At 54.3% G+C, this 20,337-nt stretch overlaps 1 protein-coding gene across 1 annotated transcript in view; it reads right to left on the bottom strand.

Moving 5' to 3' along the window:
- Positions 1-20,337, bottom strand: part of LOC129714041 (latent-transforming growth factor beta-binding protein 4-like) — a 43,819-nt gene that overhangs the window by 1,164 nt on the left and 22,318 nt on the right. The window contains 19 exon segments of the mRNA XM_055663499.1: positions 116-262; positions 1,402-1,767; positions 3,943-4,098; positions 6,858-6,986; positions 8,132-8,209; positions 9,051-9,218; positions 10,101-10,244; positions 10,846-10,971; positions 12,244-12,372; positions 12,747-12,881; positions 13,205-13,267; positions 13,650-13,775; positions 14,771-14,899; positions 15,561-15,689; positions 17,004-17,126; positions 17,976-18,101; positions 18,627-18,740; positions 18,743-18,754; positions 19,229-19,348. Coding sequence (XP_055519474.1) covers positions 116-262; positions 1,402-1,767; positions 3,943-4,098; positions 6,858-6,986; positions 8,132-8,209; positions 9,051-9,218; positions 10,101-10,244; positions 10,846-10,971; positions 12,244-12,372; positions 12,747-12,881; positions 13,205-13,267; positions 13,650-13,775; positions 14,771-14,899; positions 15,561-15,689; positions 17,004-17,126; positions 17,976-18,101; positions 18,627-18,740; positions 18,743-18,754; positions 19,229-19,348 — 2,520 coding nt within the window.

Here is a 20,337-nt window from a genome sequence, read left to right as displayed (position 1 = left end):
GATTAGACACATACACCTGTTACACACACCTGTATTACACACATACAACTGTGTTCACACCCACCCCTCACCCACAGTGAACATTGTTATGCCCCATCACCCCCCCGCTCCGTACCGACACAGGTCATCCTGGCGATGTGCAGTGTGTAGCCGGGGTCACAGTCACAGGTGAAGCCGGCGGGGACTCGGATACAGCGACCGTTCTCGCAGCCGCTCAGAACCCCGCACTCATCCGCCCGCACAGCGGGGAGCCGTGACCGGCCTGTAACACAGCGGGGTCAGGGTCAGTGTCACACACACTGCACACGCACACACACACACACACAATCACACACGCACACACACACACTGCGCGCACACACGTACACACACTGCGCGCACACACACACACACACACACACCCTGCGCACACACACACACACACACTGCACACACACACACCACACACTGCACCACACACACAACACACCGCCCCCACACACTCACACCCGCGATGGGTGCACACACACACTGTCAGGATAATGGAGGAAGTGGGGAGAGAGGGATGGATGTGAACACACTGAACACCCACGCACACACGCATGCATTTGCCTTGGGTGCTCCGCCCGCAAGTGCACACACACACACATACGCACACAGCAAGATTGACACACACAAACATTAAACACACAGGGGAGTCCGGGGGGGGGAGGGAGAGGGGCAGAGAACACAGAGAGGTGGGCAGAGAGAGAGAGGGAGGGGCAGAGACAGAGAGGTGCAGAGAGATGACAGGGGGGTGGGGGGGGGGGGGGCAGGGGACAGACACGTAGATGCACAGAGATAGACCACAGGGGGGGCCAGCTGAGAGAGGGGGGGCAGAGAGCAGAGGGGGGGGCAGAGAGAAGAGTGAGGAGGCAGAGAGAGAGAGGGGCAGAGTATACACAGAGAGGGCAGAGAGAGAGGGGGTGGGGGTGGAGAGAGAGAGGGGGCAGAGAGAGAGGGGGCAGAGACGGGGGGGAGACAGGGGGCAGAGAGAGAGAGGGGGGGAGGGGGGGGAGAGGAAGAGAGAGGGGAAGAGAGAGGAGAGGGGGGGTAGAGAGAGAAAGGGAGAGGGGGCACAGAGGGAGGAGGGGGGGAGGATGCGGGGGGAGAGGGGGCAGAGAGAGGGGTGCAGAGAGAGAGATGAGGGCAGAGAGGGGGGAGAGAGACGGGGGGGAGCAGAGAGCAGAGAGAGGAAGCAGAGAGAGAGAGGAAGAGGGCTCACTATATTTGGGTTGGGGGAGAGAGAGGGAGAGCCTTCAGAGAGAGAGGGGGCAGAGAGAGGGAGAGGGGAGCAGAGAGGGGCAGAGAAAGGGGCATTGAGAGAGGGACAGAGAGGGGTGGGGGAGGGAGAGGGGGTAGACAACACAGTCTGCTACTCACGGTCGTGCCGCCCGCTGTTTCTCCGGGGCTGGAGCCGGCTGTCCGGCAGTGGGCGGGGGTGTGGGGTGTCCGGGAGCGGCTGCCCGGCCAGGCTGTAGCGGACAGTCCGTGAGCTGTGGCCGGCGGGCGCTGACCAGGGCCGTGGCCGGAGCCGTGGCCGGGACGAGCCGTGGTCACTGCGGCTCCTCCGCGGCTCAGCGACCAGGAACGGCGGCGGTTCCACCGGCCCGAAGCCCCCGTAGTCCCGGGGGTCCAGGGGTAACTCGGGCCGCGGCGCCGCTCCGTAAGGTTCATAGCCCAGGGGGTAGGGGTAGGAGTCCTCGTCCTCCACACCCCCTCTCATGTAGCACAGTGCAGCGTGCTCATCTGTGGGGGCACAGAGACAGAGAGAGAGAGATCACACACTAACTCACACACACCCTCCTCCATCCCTTCCCTCTCACCCAACCCAACTATCCCCCCCATCAAATAACACCTGTGGGACAGAGAAGGTTCACACACTAACTCACACACACCCTCCTCCCTCCCTCCCTTCCTATCCTTCCTTCCTTCCTTCCTTCCTTCCTTCCTTCCTTCCTTTCCCTTCCTTCCCTCCTCCCCTTCCTCCCTTCCTATCTTCCTTCCTATCTTCCTTCCTCCCTCCCTCCCTCCTCCCTCCCCCACCCCAACTTCTTCCCCCTCTCTAACCTCCCCTCCCTTCTCCTTCCTATCTTCCTCACCTCACCCTCCTCGCCTCCCCTCCCTCCCTTCCTTCCTTCCTTCCTTCCTCCCTCCTTCCTCCCTTCCTTCCTTCCTTCCTTCCTCTCCTTCCTCCTCCCTCCCTTCCCCCCCTCTCCCTCCCTTCTTCCTCCCTTCCTCCCTTCCTTCTTCCTCCTCTTCCCCTCCCTCCCGTCTTTCCTCCCTCTTCCCTCCCTTCCTTCTCTTATCTTCCTTCCTCCCCTCTCTCCCTCCCTTCCTTCCTTCTCCTCTCCTCCATTCCTCCCTCCCTCCCCTCCCTCCCTTCCTTTCTTCCTTCCTTCCTCTCCCTCCTCCCTTCCCCCTCTCCCTTCCTCTCCCTCCTCCCTCCTTCCTCTCCCTCTCCTCTCCTCCCCTTCCCTATCTTTCCTTCCTTCCTTCCTCCCTCCCTGCTCCTCCCTCCCTTCCTTCCTTCTCTTCCTCCTCCCTTCCCTCCTCCCCTCCTCAACCTCCCTCCCTAACACCTTCCCTATCACCCTCTCTCCTCCCTCTCCCTCCCATCCCCTCCTGCCTTCCCTCCCTCACTCCTTCCTTCACTCCTCAGTACCACCTGTGGGACTGAGAGTCCTTTCCTTCCCCCCTCTCCACCCTCACCTCTACCCACCCTACCCCCCTCCCCCCCCCCCTCAAATAACACCTGTGGGACAGAGAAGGTTCACACACTCACACACACTCCCTCCTCCCTTCCTCCCTTCCTGGCTGGGTGAGTGGGCAAATGTTTGGCAGATGCAGTATAATGTGGATAAATGTGAGGTTATCCATTTTGGTGGCAAAAACGGGAAAGCAGACTATTATCTAAATGGTGGCAGATTGGGAAAGGGGGAGATGCAGCGAGACCTGGGTGTCATGGTACACCAGTCATTGAAGGTAGGCATGCAGGTGCAGCAGGCAGTAAAGAAAGCGAATGGTATGTTAGCTTTCATTGCAAAAGGATTTTGAGTATAGGAGCAGGGAGGTTCTACTGCAGTTTGTACAGGGTCTTGGTGAGACCACACCTGGAGTATTGCGTACAGTTTTTGGTCTCCAAATCTGAGGAAGGACATTATTGCCATAGAGGGAGTGCAGAGACGGTTCACCAGACTGATTCCTGGGATGTCAGGACTGTCTTATGAGAAAGACTGGATAGACTTGGTTTTATACTCTCTAGAATTTAGGAGATTGAGAGGGGATCTTATAGAAACTTACAAAATTCTTAAGGGGTTGGACAGGCTAGATGCAGGAAGATTGTTCCCGATGTTGGGGAAGTCCAGGACAAGGGTCACAGCTTAAGGATAAGGGGGAAATCCTTTAAAACCGAGAGATGAGAAGAACTTTTTTCACACAGAGAGTGTGAATCTCTGGAACTCTCTGCCACAGAGGGTAGTTGAGGCCAGTTCATTGGCTATATTTAAGAGGGAGTTAGATGTGGCCCTTGTGGCTAAGGGGATCAGGGGGTATGGAGAGAAGGCAGGTACGGGATACTGAGTTGGATGATCAGCCATGATCATATTGAATGGCGGTGCAGGCTCGAATGGCCGAATGGCCTCTACTCCTGCACCTAATTTTCTATGTTTCTATGTTTCCTCCCTTCCTCCCTCCCCTCTCACCCCACCCAACTCCCCCCCTCAAATAACACCTGTGGGACAGAGAAGGTTCACACACTCACACACACACATACACCCTCCACTCCCCTCTCACCCCACCGCCCCCTCATCCCCCATGCTGGTTTGTGGGACCAAGAGACTCACACACCTGTACACACCTGTACACACCTGTCCACACCTTTTCACCTCCACCCTCCCCTCCCACCATAGAGTGTGACCTCACCTGTATCCCGCAGGGGGCAGAGGGCACACTCTATGCCCCAGGCCTCTCCGTACTGACAGCAACACTCCGTGTAGGTGGTCTGTCGCTCCAGCAACGGCCGTCTGCACAGGAACATGAAGTCCACCTCCTGCCAACACAGGGCCATGTGGACATCTGGGTGGGGAGAGGAGAGGGGGGTGGGGAGAGGAGGGGTGGGGTGGGGAGAGCAGGGGTGGGGAGGTGTGGGGGGGGAGAAGAGGAGAGGTGGAGTGTGGAGGGGAGTAGGAGGGGAGGGTGGAGAGGAGGGGGGGGGGGGAGAGAGGGGGGGGTGGGGTGGGGGTGGGGAGAGGAGGGGTGGGGAGTGAGAGGAGGGGTGGGGAGAGGAGGAGTGGGGAGAGGATCTGAGGAGGGGGGGAGGGGATAAGAGGGGGAGTGGGGAGAGGAGGGTTGAGGAGACCCGGTTGAGAGGAGAGGAGGGGGTGGGGTGGGGAGAGGAAGGGAGGGGTGAGGGGAGGGAGGGGTGGGGAGAGGAGGGGAGGGGGGTGGGGAGAGGAGGGGGGGGAGAAGGGGGTTGGGGGGGGTGAGGGAGGATTGTGGGGAGAGGGTGGGAGGAGAGGAGGGAGGGGTCAAGCTTAAGGATAGAGGGGGGAATCATTTGGGGGATGAGAGGGTTTTTGGGGAGATGGTGGGGAGGGGAGGGGCCACAGAGGGAGGGGTGGGGAGCGAGGTGGGGGAGAGGGGGGTGTTGGGTGAGGGGGGGGAGAGAGAGGGGGGTGGGGAATAGAAGGGAGGGAGGGAGATAACAGAGAGATTACAAAACAACAGATCCATTTGGACTCACAGAGAGATACAGCGTGGAAACAGGCCCTCGATTGGATTGGAATACTTTCTTCTCACATGTGGGAGCGGCATGGTGGTGCAGCGGGTAGAGTTGCTGCCTCACAGCGCCAGAGACCCGGGTTCCATCCCGACTATGGGTGCTGTCTGTACGGAGTTTGCACGTTCTCCCTCCCGTGACCTGCGTGGGTTTTTCTCCCGAGATGCTTCGGTTTCCTCCCACACTCCAAAGACGTGCAGGTTTGGCAGGTTAATTGGTTTGTCCAAAATGTAAATTGTCCCTAGTGTGTGTAGGATAGGGTTAGTGTGTGGGCATCGCTGGTCAGCGTGGACCTGGTGGGCCGAAGGGCCTGTTGGACACCACCATGGGCCAAATGCAGACAGGTTGGACTAGGGTATATGGGGCACGTTGGGTGGTGTGGGCATGTTGACCGGTGTGGGCATGTGTGACCGGTGTGGGCCGGTGTGGGCATGTTGGGCATGTTGGCCGGTGGGGGCATGTTGGCCGGTGTGGGTATGTTGGTCAGTTTGGGTATGTTGATCGGTGTGGGCATGTTGACCAGTGTGGGCATGTTGGCCAGTGTGGGCATGTTGGTCGGTGTGGGCATGTTGGCCGGTGTGGGCCGGTGTGGGCATGTTGACCGGTGTGGGCCGGTGTGGGCATGTTGGGCGGTGTGTGGGCGGGTGTGGGCATGTTGGGCGGTGTGGGCATGTTTGGGGGTGTTGGCTGGTGTGGGCCGGTGTGGGCATGTTGGCTGGTGTGGGCCGGTGTGGGCCGGTGTGGGCCGGAGTGGGCATGTGGCCGGGTGGTGGGCATGTTGACCGGTGTGGGCCGGTGTGGGCATGTTGGGCGGTGTGGGCCGGTGTTGTGGGCATGTTGGGCGGTGTGGGCATGTTGACCGGTGTTGGCTGGTGTGGGCATGTTGGCTGGTGTGGGCATGTTGACCGGTGTTGGCTGGTGTGGCCATGTTGACCGGTGTGGCCGGAGTGGGCATGTGGGCCGGTGTGGGCATGTTGAACGGTGTGGGTGGGCGGTGTGGGCATGTTGGGCGGTGTGGGGCCGGTGTGGGCATGTTGGCTGGTGTGGGCCGGAGTACCACATGTGGGCCGGTGTGGGCCGGTGTGGGCATGTTGACCGGTGTGGGTAGTAATGTTGAGCCAGTGTGTTGGCTGGTGTGGGCATGTTGGTCGGTGTGGGCATGTTGGTCGGTGTGGGCATGTTGGCTGGTGTGGGCATGTTGACCGGTGTTGGCTGGTGTGGGCATGTTGGCTGGTGTGGGCATGGCCGGTGTGGGCATGTTGACCGGTGTGGGCATGTTGAGCGGTGTGGGCATGTGGGGCGGTGTGGGCCGGTGTGGGCATGTGGGCCGGTGTGGGCCGGTGTGGGCATGTGTTGGGCCGGTGTGGGCGTGTTGACCGGTGTGGGCCGGTGTGGGCATGTGGGCCGGTGTGGGCCGGTGTTGGCCGGTGTTGACCAGTGTGGGCATGTTGACCAGTGTGGGCCGGTGTGGGCATGTTGGGCGGAGGGGCCTGTTTCCACACTGTATCACTCTATGACTGGGCTGACCGCATGGTCCGGCCACTCATATATATATATATACACACACACATATACACACACACATATATATATACACACACACACACATATATACATACAACACATACACACATATATATACACATACACACACACACACACACACACACACACACACACACACACACACATACACATACACATATACACACACACACACATATATACACACACACACATACACATATATATATACACACACACACACACATATATACACACGCACACACACACACACACACACGTGTTGACCAGTGTGTCATGGAGTGGATGAGCTGTATTGTCCAATATGTTCTGCAGTTTGAGGAGCATCTTCCCCTCCAAGACCAGCTCCAGTGAATCCAACTTTAGAAATACAGCACGGAAACAGGCCCTTCAGCCCACTGAGTCCGTGCCGACCAGCGATCCCCGCACACTACACACGACAAAGACCTTTTCCCGCGCGTCTGAGTTCATTCCCAGCGCTCCCACCCCCGCCCTCTTGCAGCCCCTCACTCACCGATGCAGTGGAGGAGAACGGAGTGATAGTAATGGCCGGCCGGGCAGTAGCAGGAGTATCCAGGGACAGTGTTCACACACACACCGTCCTTGCAAACCTCCGAGCCGAACAGCGAGCATTCATCAGCGTCTGTGACCCAGAGAGGCAAAGAAAGTCACAACCCAAACGTCACCCAATCCAATAGACTACAGGTGCAGGGTGCTGTCTATGTGGAGTTTGCACGTTCTCCCCGTGAGTTTTCCCCACGGTCTGTGACAGCACGAGGGGCAATTTACAATTTTTACTGAAGCCAATTAAACTACAAACAATAAACAATAGACAATAGGTGCAGGAGTAGAGGCCATTCGGCCCTTCGAGCCAGCACCACCATTCAATGTGATCATGGCTGATCATCCACAATCAGTGCCCCGTTCCTGCCTTCTCCCCATATCCCCTGACTCCGCTATCTTTAAGAGCCATATCTAGTTCTCTCTTGAAAGCATCCAGAGAACCGGCCTCCACCGCCCTCTGAGCCAGAGAATTCCACAGACTCACCACTCTCTGTGAAGAAAATTGGAGGGGTGGGTGGAAACATTATTGCCATAGAGGGAGTGCAGAGAAGGTTCACCAGACTGATTCCTGGGATGTCAGGACTGTCTTATGTAGAAAGACTGGATAGACTTGGTTTATACTCTCTAGAGTTTAGGAGATTGAGAGGGGATCTTATAGAAACTTACAAAATTCTTAAGGGGTTGGACAGGCTAGATGCAGGAAGATTGTTCCCGATGTTGGGGAAGTCCAGGACAAGGGGTCACAGCTTAAGGATAAGGGGGAAATCTTTTAAAACCGAGATGAGGAGAACTTTTTTCACACAGAGAGTGGTGAATCTCTGGAACTCTCTGCCACAGAGGGTAGTTGAGGCCAGTTCATTGGCTATATTTAAGAGGGAGTTAGATGTGGCCCTTGTGGCCAAGGGGATCAGAGGGTATGGAGAAAAGGCAGGTACGCAAACTGAGTTGGATGATCAGCCATGATCATACTAAATGGCGGTGCAGGCTCGAAGGGCCGAATGGCCTACTCCTGCACCTAATTTCTATGTTTCTATGTTTCTAAACGGGAGAACATGCAAACTCCACAAAGGCAGCACCGGTAATCGGGATCAAACCCGGGTCTCTGGCGCTGGGTGAGGCTGTATAGTCCTGTTTCCTGAGAGACGGAGCAGTCTCACCCCCGAGCGATTCAACATTCTGGACTACCTGAGCCCAGGTGAGCAAGGCCGCCAGGTAGTAACTCACCTATGTAGCCTCTTCCGAACGTTGGGTGGGGAACGGTGAGCAGTCCTCTCCCCCCTGGGCACAGCGACTGATAGTCATCTGCAGCAGAACCACAAACATTCATCTACCACCGATAACAAATTAGTCCAGAGAGTTATGATTTCATGATTACATGTGATAGGAGCAGAATTAGGCCATTCGGCCCATCGAGTCTATGCCGCCATTCAATCATAGATGATCTGCCTCCTAATCCAATATTCCTGCCTTCTCTGTCAGCCTAGTGCTTGGTAGGAATTTATTATTTGCTAATTTAATCAGTGTCCCAACCTGAAACGTTACCCATTCCTACTCTCCACAGATGCTGCTGCACCCACTGAGTTACTCCAGCACTCTGTGAAACGTCACCTATCCATGTTCTCCACAGATGCTGCCTGACCCACTGAGTTACTCCAGCACTCTGTGAAACGTCACCTATCCATGTTCTCCACAGATGCTGCCTGACCCTCTGAGTTACTCCAGCACTCTGTGAAACGTCACCTATCCATGTTCTCCACAGATGCTGCCTGACCCGCTGAGTTACTCCAGCACTCTGTGAAACGTCACCTATCCATGTTTTCCACAGATGCTGCCTGACCCGCTGGGTTACTCCAGCACTCTGTGAAACGTCACCTATCCCTGTTCTCCACAGATGCTGCCTGACCCGCTGAGTTACTCCAGCACTCTGTGAAACGTCACCTATCCATGTTCTCACAAGATGCTGCCTGACCCGCTGAGTTACTCCAGCATTTTGCGCCCAGCTTCAGTGCAAACCAATATCTGCAGTTCCTTCTTAGACAGAGGTTCTTCCTCAGATATTCTCCACCTCCACCCACCTCTACACACACCACCACACCACAGTGGTCACAGCTTGGTTCTGGAGGGAGCTTGGTTGGGATCTTACCAGAGTCGTAGGCAGGACAGGGGTTGATGTTGCATTCCCTGCCCCATCCTTCTCCCACAGTACAACAGCACGCCTGCATCGACACGTTGCTGCTCAGGACGTTCTGGCACCGCTGCACGTCATTCAGATTGTAGTAACATTCAGTCTGATCCCTCGTGGCTGTCTCTGCTGGAAACAAGGTTGGCAGAGAACCTCGTCAGGGCCTCAGCTACGCAGACACAGACACACACAGGCACCCACAGACACACACAGACACACACGCGCACACACACACACAGGCACACACACACACACACACACACACACACACACACACACAGACACAGACACACACACACACACAGACACACACAGACACACAGGCACACACACACACACACACACACACACACACAGCACAGTTTCCACTAGTGGGAGAGTCTAGGATTAGAGGTCACAGCCTTAGAATTAAAGGACGTTCTTTTTGGAAGGAGTGTGTGCGAGTGTGTGTGTGTGGGTAGGTGAGTGAGCGAACAGAATGAGTGTGAGAGTGAACACACATACACAGTGAGTAAGCACAGCGAGTGAGTGATGAGTGAGGCGTGCAAGTGAACGAGAGGTGAATGAGTGTGCAACACACACAGACAGTGCGCACAGTGTGTGAGTGAGCGTGGAGAGTGAACGAGTGAGAGGAGCAAGTGAGAGTGATTAAAGCGAGCGTTCTTTTTGTGAGTGAGTGTGCGAGCGTGTGAGTGTGTGGGGAGTGAGTGAGTGTGCGAGTGAGTAGAAAGCGTGTGCAAGTGAGTGAGTGCGTGCAAGTGAGTGAGTGAATGAGTGTGCAAGTGAGTGAGTGTGCGAGCAAGTGTGTGAGTGAGCGTGCATGTGAACGAGTGAGTGAGCAAGTGAGAGTGATTGTGCGAGCGTGCATGTGTGCATGTGTGCAAGTGAGTGTGCGAGTGAGTGACACACCACGGGTGGGCACCTGATGACCCATGCCCCAGCGTGGGGCTGCCAATGCACGTCCCGGGTCCCCAAGTGTGAGCAGGTGTGCAAGGCGGAGGTTGGACATACCGTGCCTCTCCTGACCGACACACCGCCCCGTGAGCGGTTCAAATTCTTCCTTGTCGCCCGGGCAGATACAGAAGAATGAACCAGGCACATTCTCACACGCCGCTGAGCCGCACACCGCCTCCATCAGCTCACACTCATTCACATCTGAAAAGAGAGAAAGACCTACTCAGTACAGACAGCACTGGCTGTTCTCAACGCATAACGTCACCCATTCCTTCTCTCCAGAGATGCTGCCTGTCCCGCTGAGTTACTTCAGCTTTGTGTGTCTGTCTGGAGTTTAGAAGGAATGGGTGATGTTTCAAGAGTTCTATCAGGTTACCTCCCCTCTCCCCCCCCCATCCCTGCCCTCCCACGCCTCCCCATGCCCTATTTGTTCGAGGAAACCAAGTCCGACCTGTTTAATTCCTCCCCATAACCTCATTGAAACTTACTGAATAGTGAAAGGCCTGGATAGAGTGGATATGGAGAGGATGTTTCCACTAGTGGGAGAGTCACAGCCTCAGAATTAAAGGGCGTAATTTTAGAAAGGAGGTGATAGATAGAAACGGCAGGGCCGGAGGAACCAAGGATGGGTGACGTTTCGGGTCGGGACCCTTGTCCAGACTGAGAGAGAGGGGGAGGGGACTGGAGGTGGGAAACGGCAGGGCCGGCAACAGATGACCAAGGAAGGGTGGAGCCCACAATGGTCCATTGTTGGCTGGGGAGAAGTTGACAAGGAAGGATACGAGGATGTTACGGGGCTTACCCACACAGCCCGGGCCGTCTGGTACCGTCCCGTAACCCTGGTCACAGACACATCGGAACGATCCCGCCACGTTCTGGCAGTAGGTGTTGGCTCCACAGATGGTGGAGTCGGTGCATTCATCTATATCTGTGGGTCACACAGAGCAAAGCCGTGTGTTAGTGTTAGTGCAGGTCCACACTTCATCACCCACCGCACTCACCCCCATCCTCACCAATCCCTCCCGCTAGCTCGCTTCCTGAAGTCCCGTTAACGTCCTAACATCCTTTAGGGTGGCACGGTGGCGCAGCGGGTAGAGCTGCTGCCTCACAACGCCGGAGACCCGGGTTCGATCCCGACTACGGGTGCTGTCTGTACGGAGTTTGCACGCTCTCCCCGTGTGTTTTCTCCAAGATCTTCAGTTTCCTCCCACACTCCAAAGACGTGCAGGTTTGTAGGTTAATTGGCTTTGGTGTAAATGTAAATTGTCCCCAGTGTGTGTAGGATAGTGTTAGTGTGCGGGGACCCCCAACATCTTTCCTATAACACCAGTTCAGTGTAGTTTACTGTCCCGTGTACCAAGGTACAGTGAAAAGCTTTTTTGTTGCGTGCTAACCAGTCAGCGGAAAGACAATACACGATTACAATCGAGCCGTCCACAGTGTACAGATACATGATAAGGGAATAACATTTAGTGCAAGGTGCCCAGAACTCAACACAATACATAGAAAATAGGTGCAGGAGTAGAGGCCATTCGGCCCTTCGAGCCTGCACCACCATTCAATATGATCATGGCTGATCATCCAACTCAGTATCCTGTACCTGCCTTCTCTCCATACCCCCTGATCCCATTAGCCACAAGGGCCACATCTAACTCCCTCTTAAATATAGCCAATGAACCGTGTGGCCTCAACTACCTTCTGTGACAGAGAATTCCACAGATTCACCGCTCTCTGTGTATCTCTGGAATTCTCTGCCACAGAAGGTCGTTGAGGCCACACAGTTCATTGGCTATATTTAAGAGGGAGTTAGATGTGGCCCTTGTGGCTAAGGGGATCAGGGGGTATGGAGAGAAGGCAGGGATGGGATACTGAGTTGGATGATCAGCCATGATCATATTGAATGACGAATGGTGCAGGCTCGAAGGGCCGAATGGCCTCTACTCCTGCACCTATTGTCTATGTATGCTGTCCTGCGGGTGATGCCCAGTTAGGGTCAGTAACCACAGATGGGCTGTAAATTATTCTTCCTTCAATACATGCATTTTAAACATTAATATATTAAAATTAATACAATAAAATCAACCTACTCCTGCACCTATTTTCTATGTTTCTAATACTGTAAATGGGAGAGGATGGAGATCTGATCGATGGGGGAGGGATGGAGGGATGAAGGAGGGAGGGATGAGGATGGACAACTGACCGCTACATTCCTGGTCTGGGCTGAGCTGGAATCCCACACCACACTCTGTGATGCACTGGAAGGATCCAGGGCTGTTCTCACACCGTTTGGAGCCACAGATACTGGGATATTCCACACACTCGTCACGATCTGTTGAACAGAAACACCACATGCGCTGAGAAACAAACGGGTGAACAGCACGACGGAGGAACTCAACAAATCAACAACGTCCAGTAAGTCAGTCTGTAGAAGGGTCTCGACCCGAAACATCACCCATTCCTTCTCTCCACAGATGCTGCCTGTCCCGCTGAGTTACTCCAGAATTTTGTGTCAACCTTCAAAGTCAACAACGTCTGTTGATGTAAAATGCGACGGTCAAGATTTCGGGCCAAGACCCCGTGTCCGAGTCTCAATGTCCGTATTTCAGGTCATAAGGGATAGGAGCAGAATCAGGCCATTCGGCCCATCGAGTGTAAATTGTCCCGATTGCCGAAACTCTGGGTCATTCTCACCACGGGACTTACCCACACACCCGGAGCCGTCTGGAGCGATCCGGTAATGTCGGTCGCAGTGACACCGAAACGATCCCGCCACGTTCTGGCAGTAGGCGTTCGTTCCACAGATGGTGGCGTTGGTGCATTCATCTATATCTGTGGGTCAAGGGGAGCCAAGGTCAACAAGCCCTGTGTTTAGTTTAGTTTAGAAACATAGATTAGGTGCAGGATTAGAGGCCATTCGGCCCTTCGAGCCTGCCCCGCCATTCAATATGATCATGGCTGATCATCCAACTCAGTATCCCGTACCTGCCTTCTCTCCATCCTCTCTGGTCCCTTTACCCACAAGGGCCACATCTAACTCCCTCTAAATATAGCCAATGAAACTGGCCTCAACTACCCTCTGTGGCAGAGAGTTCCAGAGATTCACCACTCTCTGTGTGAAAAAAGTTCTTCTCATCTCGGTTTTAAAGGATTTCCCCCTTATCCAGGGCTGTTCTCACACCGTTTGGAGCCACAGATACTGGGATATTCCACACACTCGTCACGATCTGTTCAACAGAAACACCACATGCGCTGAGAAACAAACGGGTGAACAGCACGACGGAGGAACTCAACAAATCAACAACGTCCAGTAAGTGAGTCTGTAGAATGGTCTCGACCCGAAACATCACCCATTCCTTTTCTCCACAGATGCTGCCTGTCCCGCTGAGTTACTCCAGAATTTTGTGTCAACTTTCAAAGTCAACAACGTCTGTTGATGTAAAATGCGACGGTCAAGATTTCGGGCCAAGACCCCGTGTCCGAGTCTCAATGTCCGTATTTCAGGTCATAAGGTCACAAGAGATAGGAGCAGAATCAGGCCATTCGGCCCATCGAGTGTAAATTGTCCCGATTGCCGAAACTCTGGGTCATTCTCACCACGGGACTTACCCACACACGCGGAGCCGTCTGGAGCGATCCGGTAATGTCGGTCGCAGTGACACCGAAACGATCCCGCCACGTTCTGGCAGTAGGCGTTCGTTCCACAGATGGTGGCGTTGGTGCATTCATCTATATCTGTGGGTCAAGGGGAGCCAAGGTCAACAAGCCCTGTGTTTAGTTTAGTTTAGAGATACAGCCACCCACTGTCACTCTCTCACCATCTCTGCAACTCTCACATCAAACTCACACTCCCCTCCAACCCACTCCCCACAGCTCAGAAACATATAACCATATAACCATATAACCATATAACAATTACAGCACGGAAACAGGCCATCCCGGCCCTACAAGTCCGTGCCGAACAAATTTTTTTTTTCCCCTCAGTCCCACCTGCCTGCACTCATACCATAACCCTCCATTCCCTTCTCATCCATATGCCTATCCAATTTATTTTTAAATGATACCAATGAATCTGCCTCCACCACTTCCACTGGAAGCTCATTCCACACCGCTACCACTCTCTGAGTAAAGAGGTTCTCCCTCATGTTACCCCTAAACTTCTGTCCCTTAATTCTCAAGTCATGTCCTCTTGTTTGAATCTTCCCTATTCTCAAAGGGAAAAGCTTGTCCACATCAACTCTGTCTATCCCTCTCATCATTTTAAAGACCTCTATCAAGTCCCCCCTTAACCTTCTGTGCTCCAGAGAATAAAGACCTAACTTATTCAACCTATCTCTGTAATTTAGTTGTTGAAACCCAGGCAACATTCTAGTAAAGAATCAACTCCTTCAGGGACTGGACAGGCTAGATGCAGGAAAATGTTCCCCATGTTGGGGGAAGTCCAGAACCAGGGGTCACACACAGTTTAAGAATAAGGGGTCGGCCATTTAGGACTGAGATGAGGAAAAACTTTTTCACCCAGAGAGTTGTGAATCTGTGGAATTCTCTGCCGCAGAAGGCAGTGGAGGCCGATTCACTGGATGTTTTCAAAGAGAGTTAGATTTAGCTCTTGGTCCGGCCCTGGTTTGACTTCCCAACATTCGGGAGGGAGGAGGGAGGGATGGAGGAGGGAGGGATGGAGGGATGGATGGAGAGGGGGAGGGATGGAGGGATGAGGATGGACAACTGACCGCTACATTCCTGGTCTGGGCTGAGCTGGAATCCCACACCACACTCTGTGATGCACTGGAAGGATCCAGGGCTGTTCTCACACCGTTTGGAGCCACAGATACTGGGATATTCCACACACTCGTCACGATCTGTTCAACAGAAACACCACATGCGCTGAGAAACAAACGGGTGAACAGCACGACGGAGGAACTCAACAAATCAACAACGTCCAGTAAGTGAGTCTGTAGAAGGGTCTCGACCCTAAACGTCACCTCCCCACAGCTCAGAAACATATAAACTCCTTCAGGGATTAGACCGGCTAGATGCATGAAAATTGTTCCCCATGTTGGGGGAGTCGGAACCAGGGGTCACAGTTTAGGCACAAGGGGTCAGCCATTTAGGATTGAGATGAGGAGAAACTTTTTCACCCAGAACCAGGGGTCACAGTTTAGGTGCAGGAGTAGGCCATTCGGCCCCTCGTGCCAGCACCGCCATTCAATATGATCGTGGCTGATCATCCAAAATTGATCCAAATCCCCGAAATTCCTGCTTTCCCTCCATATCCCTCGATTCCGTTCTAGGAACTGTTCCCGCAGCCCCTCTGCTCCACAACTCTGAGAGTCCTGCTGATCACGGTGGAGGTCCTGCCCTGGTTAGACTTCCCAACATTCAGGAGGGGGGAGAGGGGGGGAGAGGGGGGGAGAGGGGGGGAGAGGGGGGGAGGGGGGGGGGTCAGAGGGGGGGGGGGCAGAGGGGGAGGGGGGAGAGAGGGGGGGGGGGGGAGATGAGGGATGAGGATGGACAACTGACCGCTACATTCCTGGTCTGGGCTGAGCTGGAATCCCACACCACACTCCGTGATACACTGGAAGGATCCAGGGCTGTTCTCACACCGTTTGGAGCCGCAGATACTGGGATATTCCACACACTCGTCACGATCTGTTGAACAGAAACACCACATGCGCTGAGACTCCAAATCCAAACCTTGAATTGACAAATTCCACCATAACACTATCCTACACACACACACACACACCGGGGTCCCATTTACAATTTACCTACAGACCTGCAGGTCTTTGTAGTGTGGGAGGAAGAGTCAAGTCAAGAGTCAAGAGTCAATTTAATTGTCATTTCCCCTTGAGATCCAAATGAAATGCCGTTTCTGCAGCCATACATTACAAACAAATAGACCCAAGACACAACGTAATTTATATAAACATCCATCACATCACTGTGATGGAAGGCCAAAAAAACTTATCTCTCCACTGCACTCCCCCCCCCCCCGATGTCAGAGTCAAAGTCAAAGCCCCCGGCTGGCGATGGCGATTGTCCCGCGGCCATTAAAGCCACGCCGGGTGGTGCGAGGTCGCACACCGGGTCTTGGTGTTGGAGCCCCCGGCGTGCGTTCGCAGAGTCCCGCGGCCATTCCAAGCCGCGCGGGGCGGTGATGTCAGGCCCCGCTCCAGGAGCTCTTCGACCCCGCAACTCGGGCGGGAGAAGTCGCCGTTGCGAGAGCCCTGAAAAGCGGTCTCCCTCCAGGGACCCGCGGGCTCCCGGTGCCGCCGTCCGCCAGACCCGCAGTTGCAGCCTCCGAATCAGCAGCAGCAGCAGCAGCAGCAGCAGCGCTCCACCACCGCTCCACCCGCTCTGGACTCGGCCAGCTCCGCGACGGTGAGGTGAGTCGGCACCAGAGTCCCCAGTCTTCCTGTTGGAGGCCGCTCCTCATTTGCAGCCCCAACGACAATGGAGACCCGACAAGAAAAGGTCGGGTCTCCCGTGCAGGGAGAGATTTAAAAGTTACCTCCTCCCTCCCACCCCCCCACACACACCCCCCAACAAAAAATAACAAAAACTACATAGAAACATAGACAAAAAATAATAAAAACGCAGACGGGCTGCAGAGGCCACTGCTGACGAGAGTCGCGCGCCGCCAACCGGAAACCGGAGCACCCGGAGAAAACCCTTGCGGGGAGCGGGTACAAACTCCGTACAGACAGCACCCGTGGTCAGTATCGAACCCGGGTCTCTGGCGCCGTGAGACAGCAGCTCCACCCGCTGCACCACCGTGCCATTTCCTTGAAATCTTTCCCCCCTCCCATGCGGGTCACGGGGACAACGTACAAACTCCGTACAGACAGCACCCGTAGTCAGTATCGAACCCGGGTCTCTGACACCGCGAGGCAGCAGCTCTACCCGCTGCACCACCGTGCCGCCCCTGGCAAATACCGACAGAGGAGACGGTGCGTATCTTACCCACACACTGCGACTGATCAGCATCTACTGCGAATCCAGGCTCACAGGAGCATTCGAAGGAGCCAACGGTGTTTGTGCAGCGGCCCTTGGTGCAGAGGCTAGTCGTGGTACACTCATTAACATCTGTGTGGGTAGGGAGCAAGAGAGAGGCACAGGCAGAGTCAGATATTCAGCATGGAGGACAAGTTGTAGGACAACTTCTTCTATTTGATACGGAAGCTCAGAGGGGATAGAGCCTTTTCTGTTGCTGCCCCGGCACTCTGGAACACCTTGCCGCTGCAGATCAGACAGGCCCCTTCACTGTCCATCTTTAAATCCTCCCTAAAAACTCACTTTTATTCACTGGCTTTCGACACTGGCTGAGACATTGTTCCTGTTTTAGTGCTTTTAATGTCTTTTAATTTTTGACTGTTTTTATAGTCCTGTCGTCTTAATGGTTTTAGTAGCTCGATTGTAATCATGTATTGTCTTTCTGCTGACTGGTTAGCACGCAATGCTAACCAGTCAGCAGAAGGATGAGAGGGGATCTTATTGAAACGAATACGATTGTTAAGGGTTTGGACACGCTAGAGGCAGGGAACATGTTCCCGATGTTGGGGGAGTCCAGAACCAGGGGCCACACACACACACACACAGTTTAAGAATAAGGGGTCGGCCATTTAGAACGGAGACGAGGAAACACTTTTTCACACAGAGAGTTGTGAGTCTGTGGAATTCTCTGCCTGTGGAGGCAGGTTCTCTGGATACTTTCAAGAGAGAGCTAGATAGGGCTTTTAAAGATAGTGGAGTCAGGGGATATGGGGAGAAGGCAGGAACGGGGTACTGATTGGGGATGATCAGCCATGATCACATTGAATGGCAGTGCTGGCTCGAAGGGCCAAATGGCCTACTCCTTCCTGCACCTATTGTCTGTTGTCTATAAGCTTTTCACTGTACCTCAGTACACGTGACAATAAACTGAACTGAACTCACCCAAGCAAGTGGAGAGATCGGCAGAGGTGGTAAATCCTTCAGCACAAAGGCAGGTGTAGGAACCTGGGCTGTTCAAACACTCTCCATACGGGGCACAGAAATCACCCTCAAAACACTCGTTGATATCTGGAGGGTCAAAAACAAACCTGACAGTGTAAACGGTTGCCCACGACAACCCTCTCCTCATCCTAGAGGCTGGTCGTACACAGTTATACCCAAGGGGAAGAGGCTTCTGCACAGATACGAGATGCGCAGGAGTGACGATCACAGCGCATGTGCGAGGCACACATGCAGGGCACATGCATTGGGCACATATGCAGGACAGGGCGCATGTAGGGCAACATTTGTAGAGGCGCGTGATTATGAAAACTATTTTCATGCATGCGACAAGGCCAAGTGCATTGTAGGAGCCAGTGCTGCATTGGTGGGTGGTCTGTGATCCGCGCTGCATTGGTGGGTGGTCTGTCTGTGCTGCATGGGGGGGGGGGTCTGCGCTGCATCGGTAGTCTGCGCTGCATCAGGGGGTCTGCGCTGCGCTGCGCTTGGTGCTCTGCGCTGCATGGGGGGGTCCGCGCTGCATTGGTGGTCTGCGCTGCATTGGTGGTCTGCGCTGCGTTGGAGCGGGAGCGTGTGCAAGACGGACGGTCAGACCTGCACACTGTTTGCCGTCGACACTGAGCCGGTATCCGTGGTGACAGCTGCACTGGTACGATCCCTCGGTGTTGACGCACACACCCGCAGCTCCACACGCCGCACCCCCCGCACACACTCGTCCACGTCTGCCGGAGGTAGAGAGAGCGCCCTCAGTCACCGTCACCACCCACCCCCCCCCCCCCCCCCATCCCCCTCTCCCACAGTCAATGTCACCACCCCTGACCCCAGACCCCCCATCCCCACAGTCTCACTGCCATCCTGTTACCTGTACACAGTCTGACTGTCACTATGCGTTACCTGCACACACCTGACGGTGTACACTGTCTGACTGTCATCCTGTTACCTGTACACAGTCTGACATGTCGTTGTGTGTTACCTGTACAGTCTGACATGTTGTCGTGTGTTACCTGTACAGTCTGACATGTTGTCGTGTGTTACCTGTACAGCCTGACATGTCGTCGTGTGTTACCTGTACAGCCTGACATGTCGTTGTGTGTTACCTGTACAGTCTGACATGTTGTCGTGTGTTACCTGACTGTACAGCCTGACATGTCGTCGTGTGTTACCTGTACACAGTCACACTGCACCTGTTATGTTACCTGCACACTTGCGGTGGTGAACCTGATAGCCAGCTGGGCAGGGTAGGCAGTGGAAGGAGCCAATGGTGTTCACACACTCCGAGTTGGGGCAGGTGGATTCATCCGAACACTCATCCGTATCTGGAATAAAACAGAGACCGTGAGTGGCGGAGTTACAGCCTCAGGCCTGTCCAGAAGTTTATTCCGGACTTCTGCCCACCTCCGCTACCTTTGTCCATCATGTGCCGGTCACTCTCAGATCCTATGTCCACCAACGCTGGCTGGTGGAAAACCTGGATAGAGTGGATGTGGAGAGGATGTTTCCACTAGTGGGAGAGTCTAGGACTAGAGGGCACAGCCTCAGAATTAAAGAACATATTTTTAGGAAGGAGATGAGGAGGAATTTCTTTAGTCTGAGGGTGGTGAATCTGTGGAATTCTTTGCAGATTCACAGGACAAGTCAGTGGATATTTTTAAGCAGAGATAGATAGATTCTTGATTAGTTGAGGCCAATTCATTAGCTTTATTTAAGAGGGAGTTAGATGTGGCCCTTGTGGCTAAAGGGATCAGGGGGTATGGAGAGAAGGCAGGTACAGGATACTGAGTTGGATGATCAGCCATGATCATATTGAATGGCGAATGGTGCAGGTTCGAAGGGCTGAATGGCCTCTACTCCTGCACCTATTTTCTATGTTTCTATGTTGATTAGTATGGGTGTCAGGGGTTATGGGGAGAAGGCAGGAGAAAGGTTTTCGGAGGGAGAGATATTTAAGAAGGAACTGCAGATGATGGACTAATCGAAGGTAGACAAAAATGCTGGAGAAACTCAGCGGGTGAGGCAGCATCTATGGAGCGAAGGAATAGGTGACATTTCCTGTCTCGACCCGAAACGTCACCAATTCCTTCTCTCCATAGATGCTGCCTCACCTGCTGAGTTTCTCCAGCATTTTTATCTACCTAGGAGGGAGAGATAGATCAGCCATGGTTGAACGGCAGAGTAAACTTGATGAGCCGAATGGCTGAATTCTGCCAACCTCTTGTGTTTGGGGACTGAGGAAGGGTCTCAACCCAAAACATCACCCATTCCTTCGCTCCATAGATGCTGCCTCACCCGCTGAGTTACTCCAGCC

The sequence above is a fragment of the Leucoraja erinacea genome, chromosome 38, assembly GCF_028641065.1.
Source record: "Leucoraja erinacea ecotype New England chromosome 38, Leri_hhj_1, whole genome shotgun sequence".
Taxonomy (NCBI): Eukaryota; Metazoa; Chordata; class Chondrichthyes; order Rajiformes; family Rajidae; genus Leucoraja; species Leucoraja erinaceus.
Note: the sequence above shows the minus strand (reverse complement) of the source record. Positions and strands in the feature narration are given on the sequence as shown.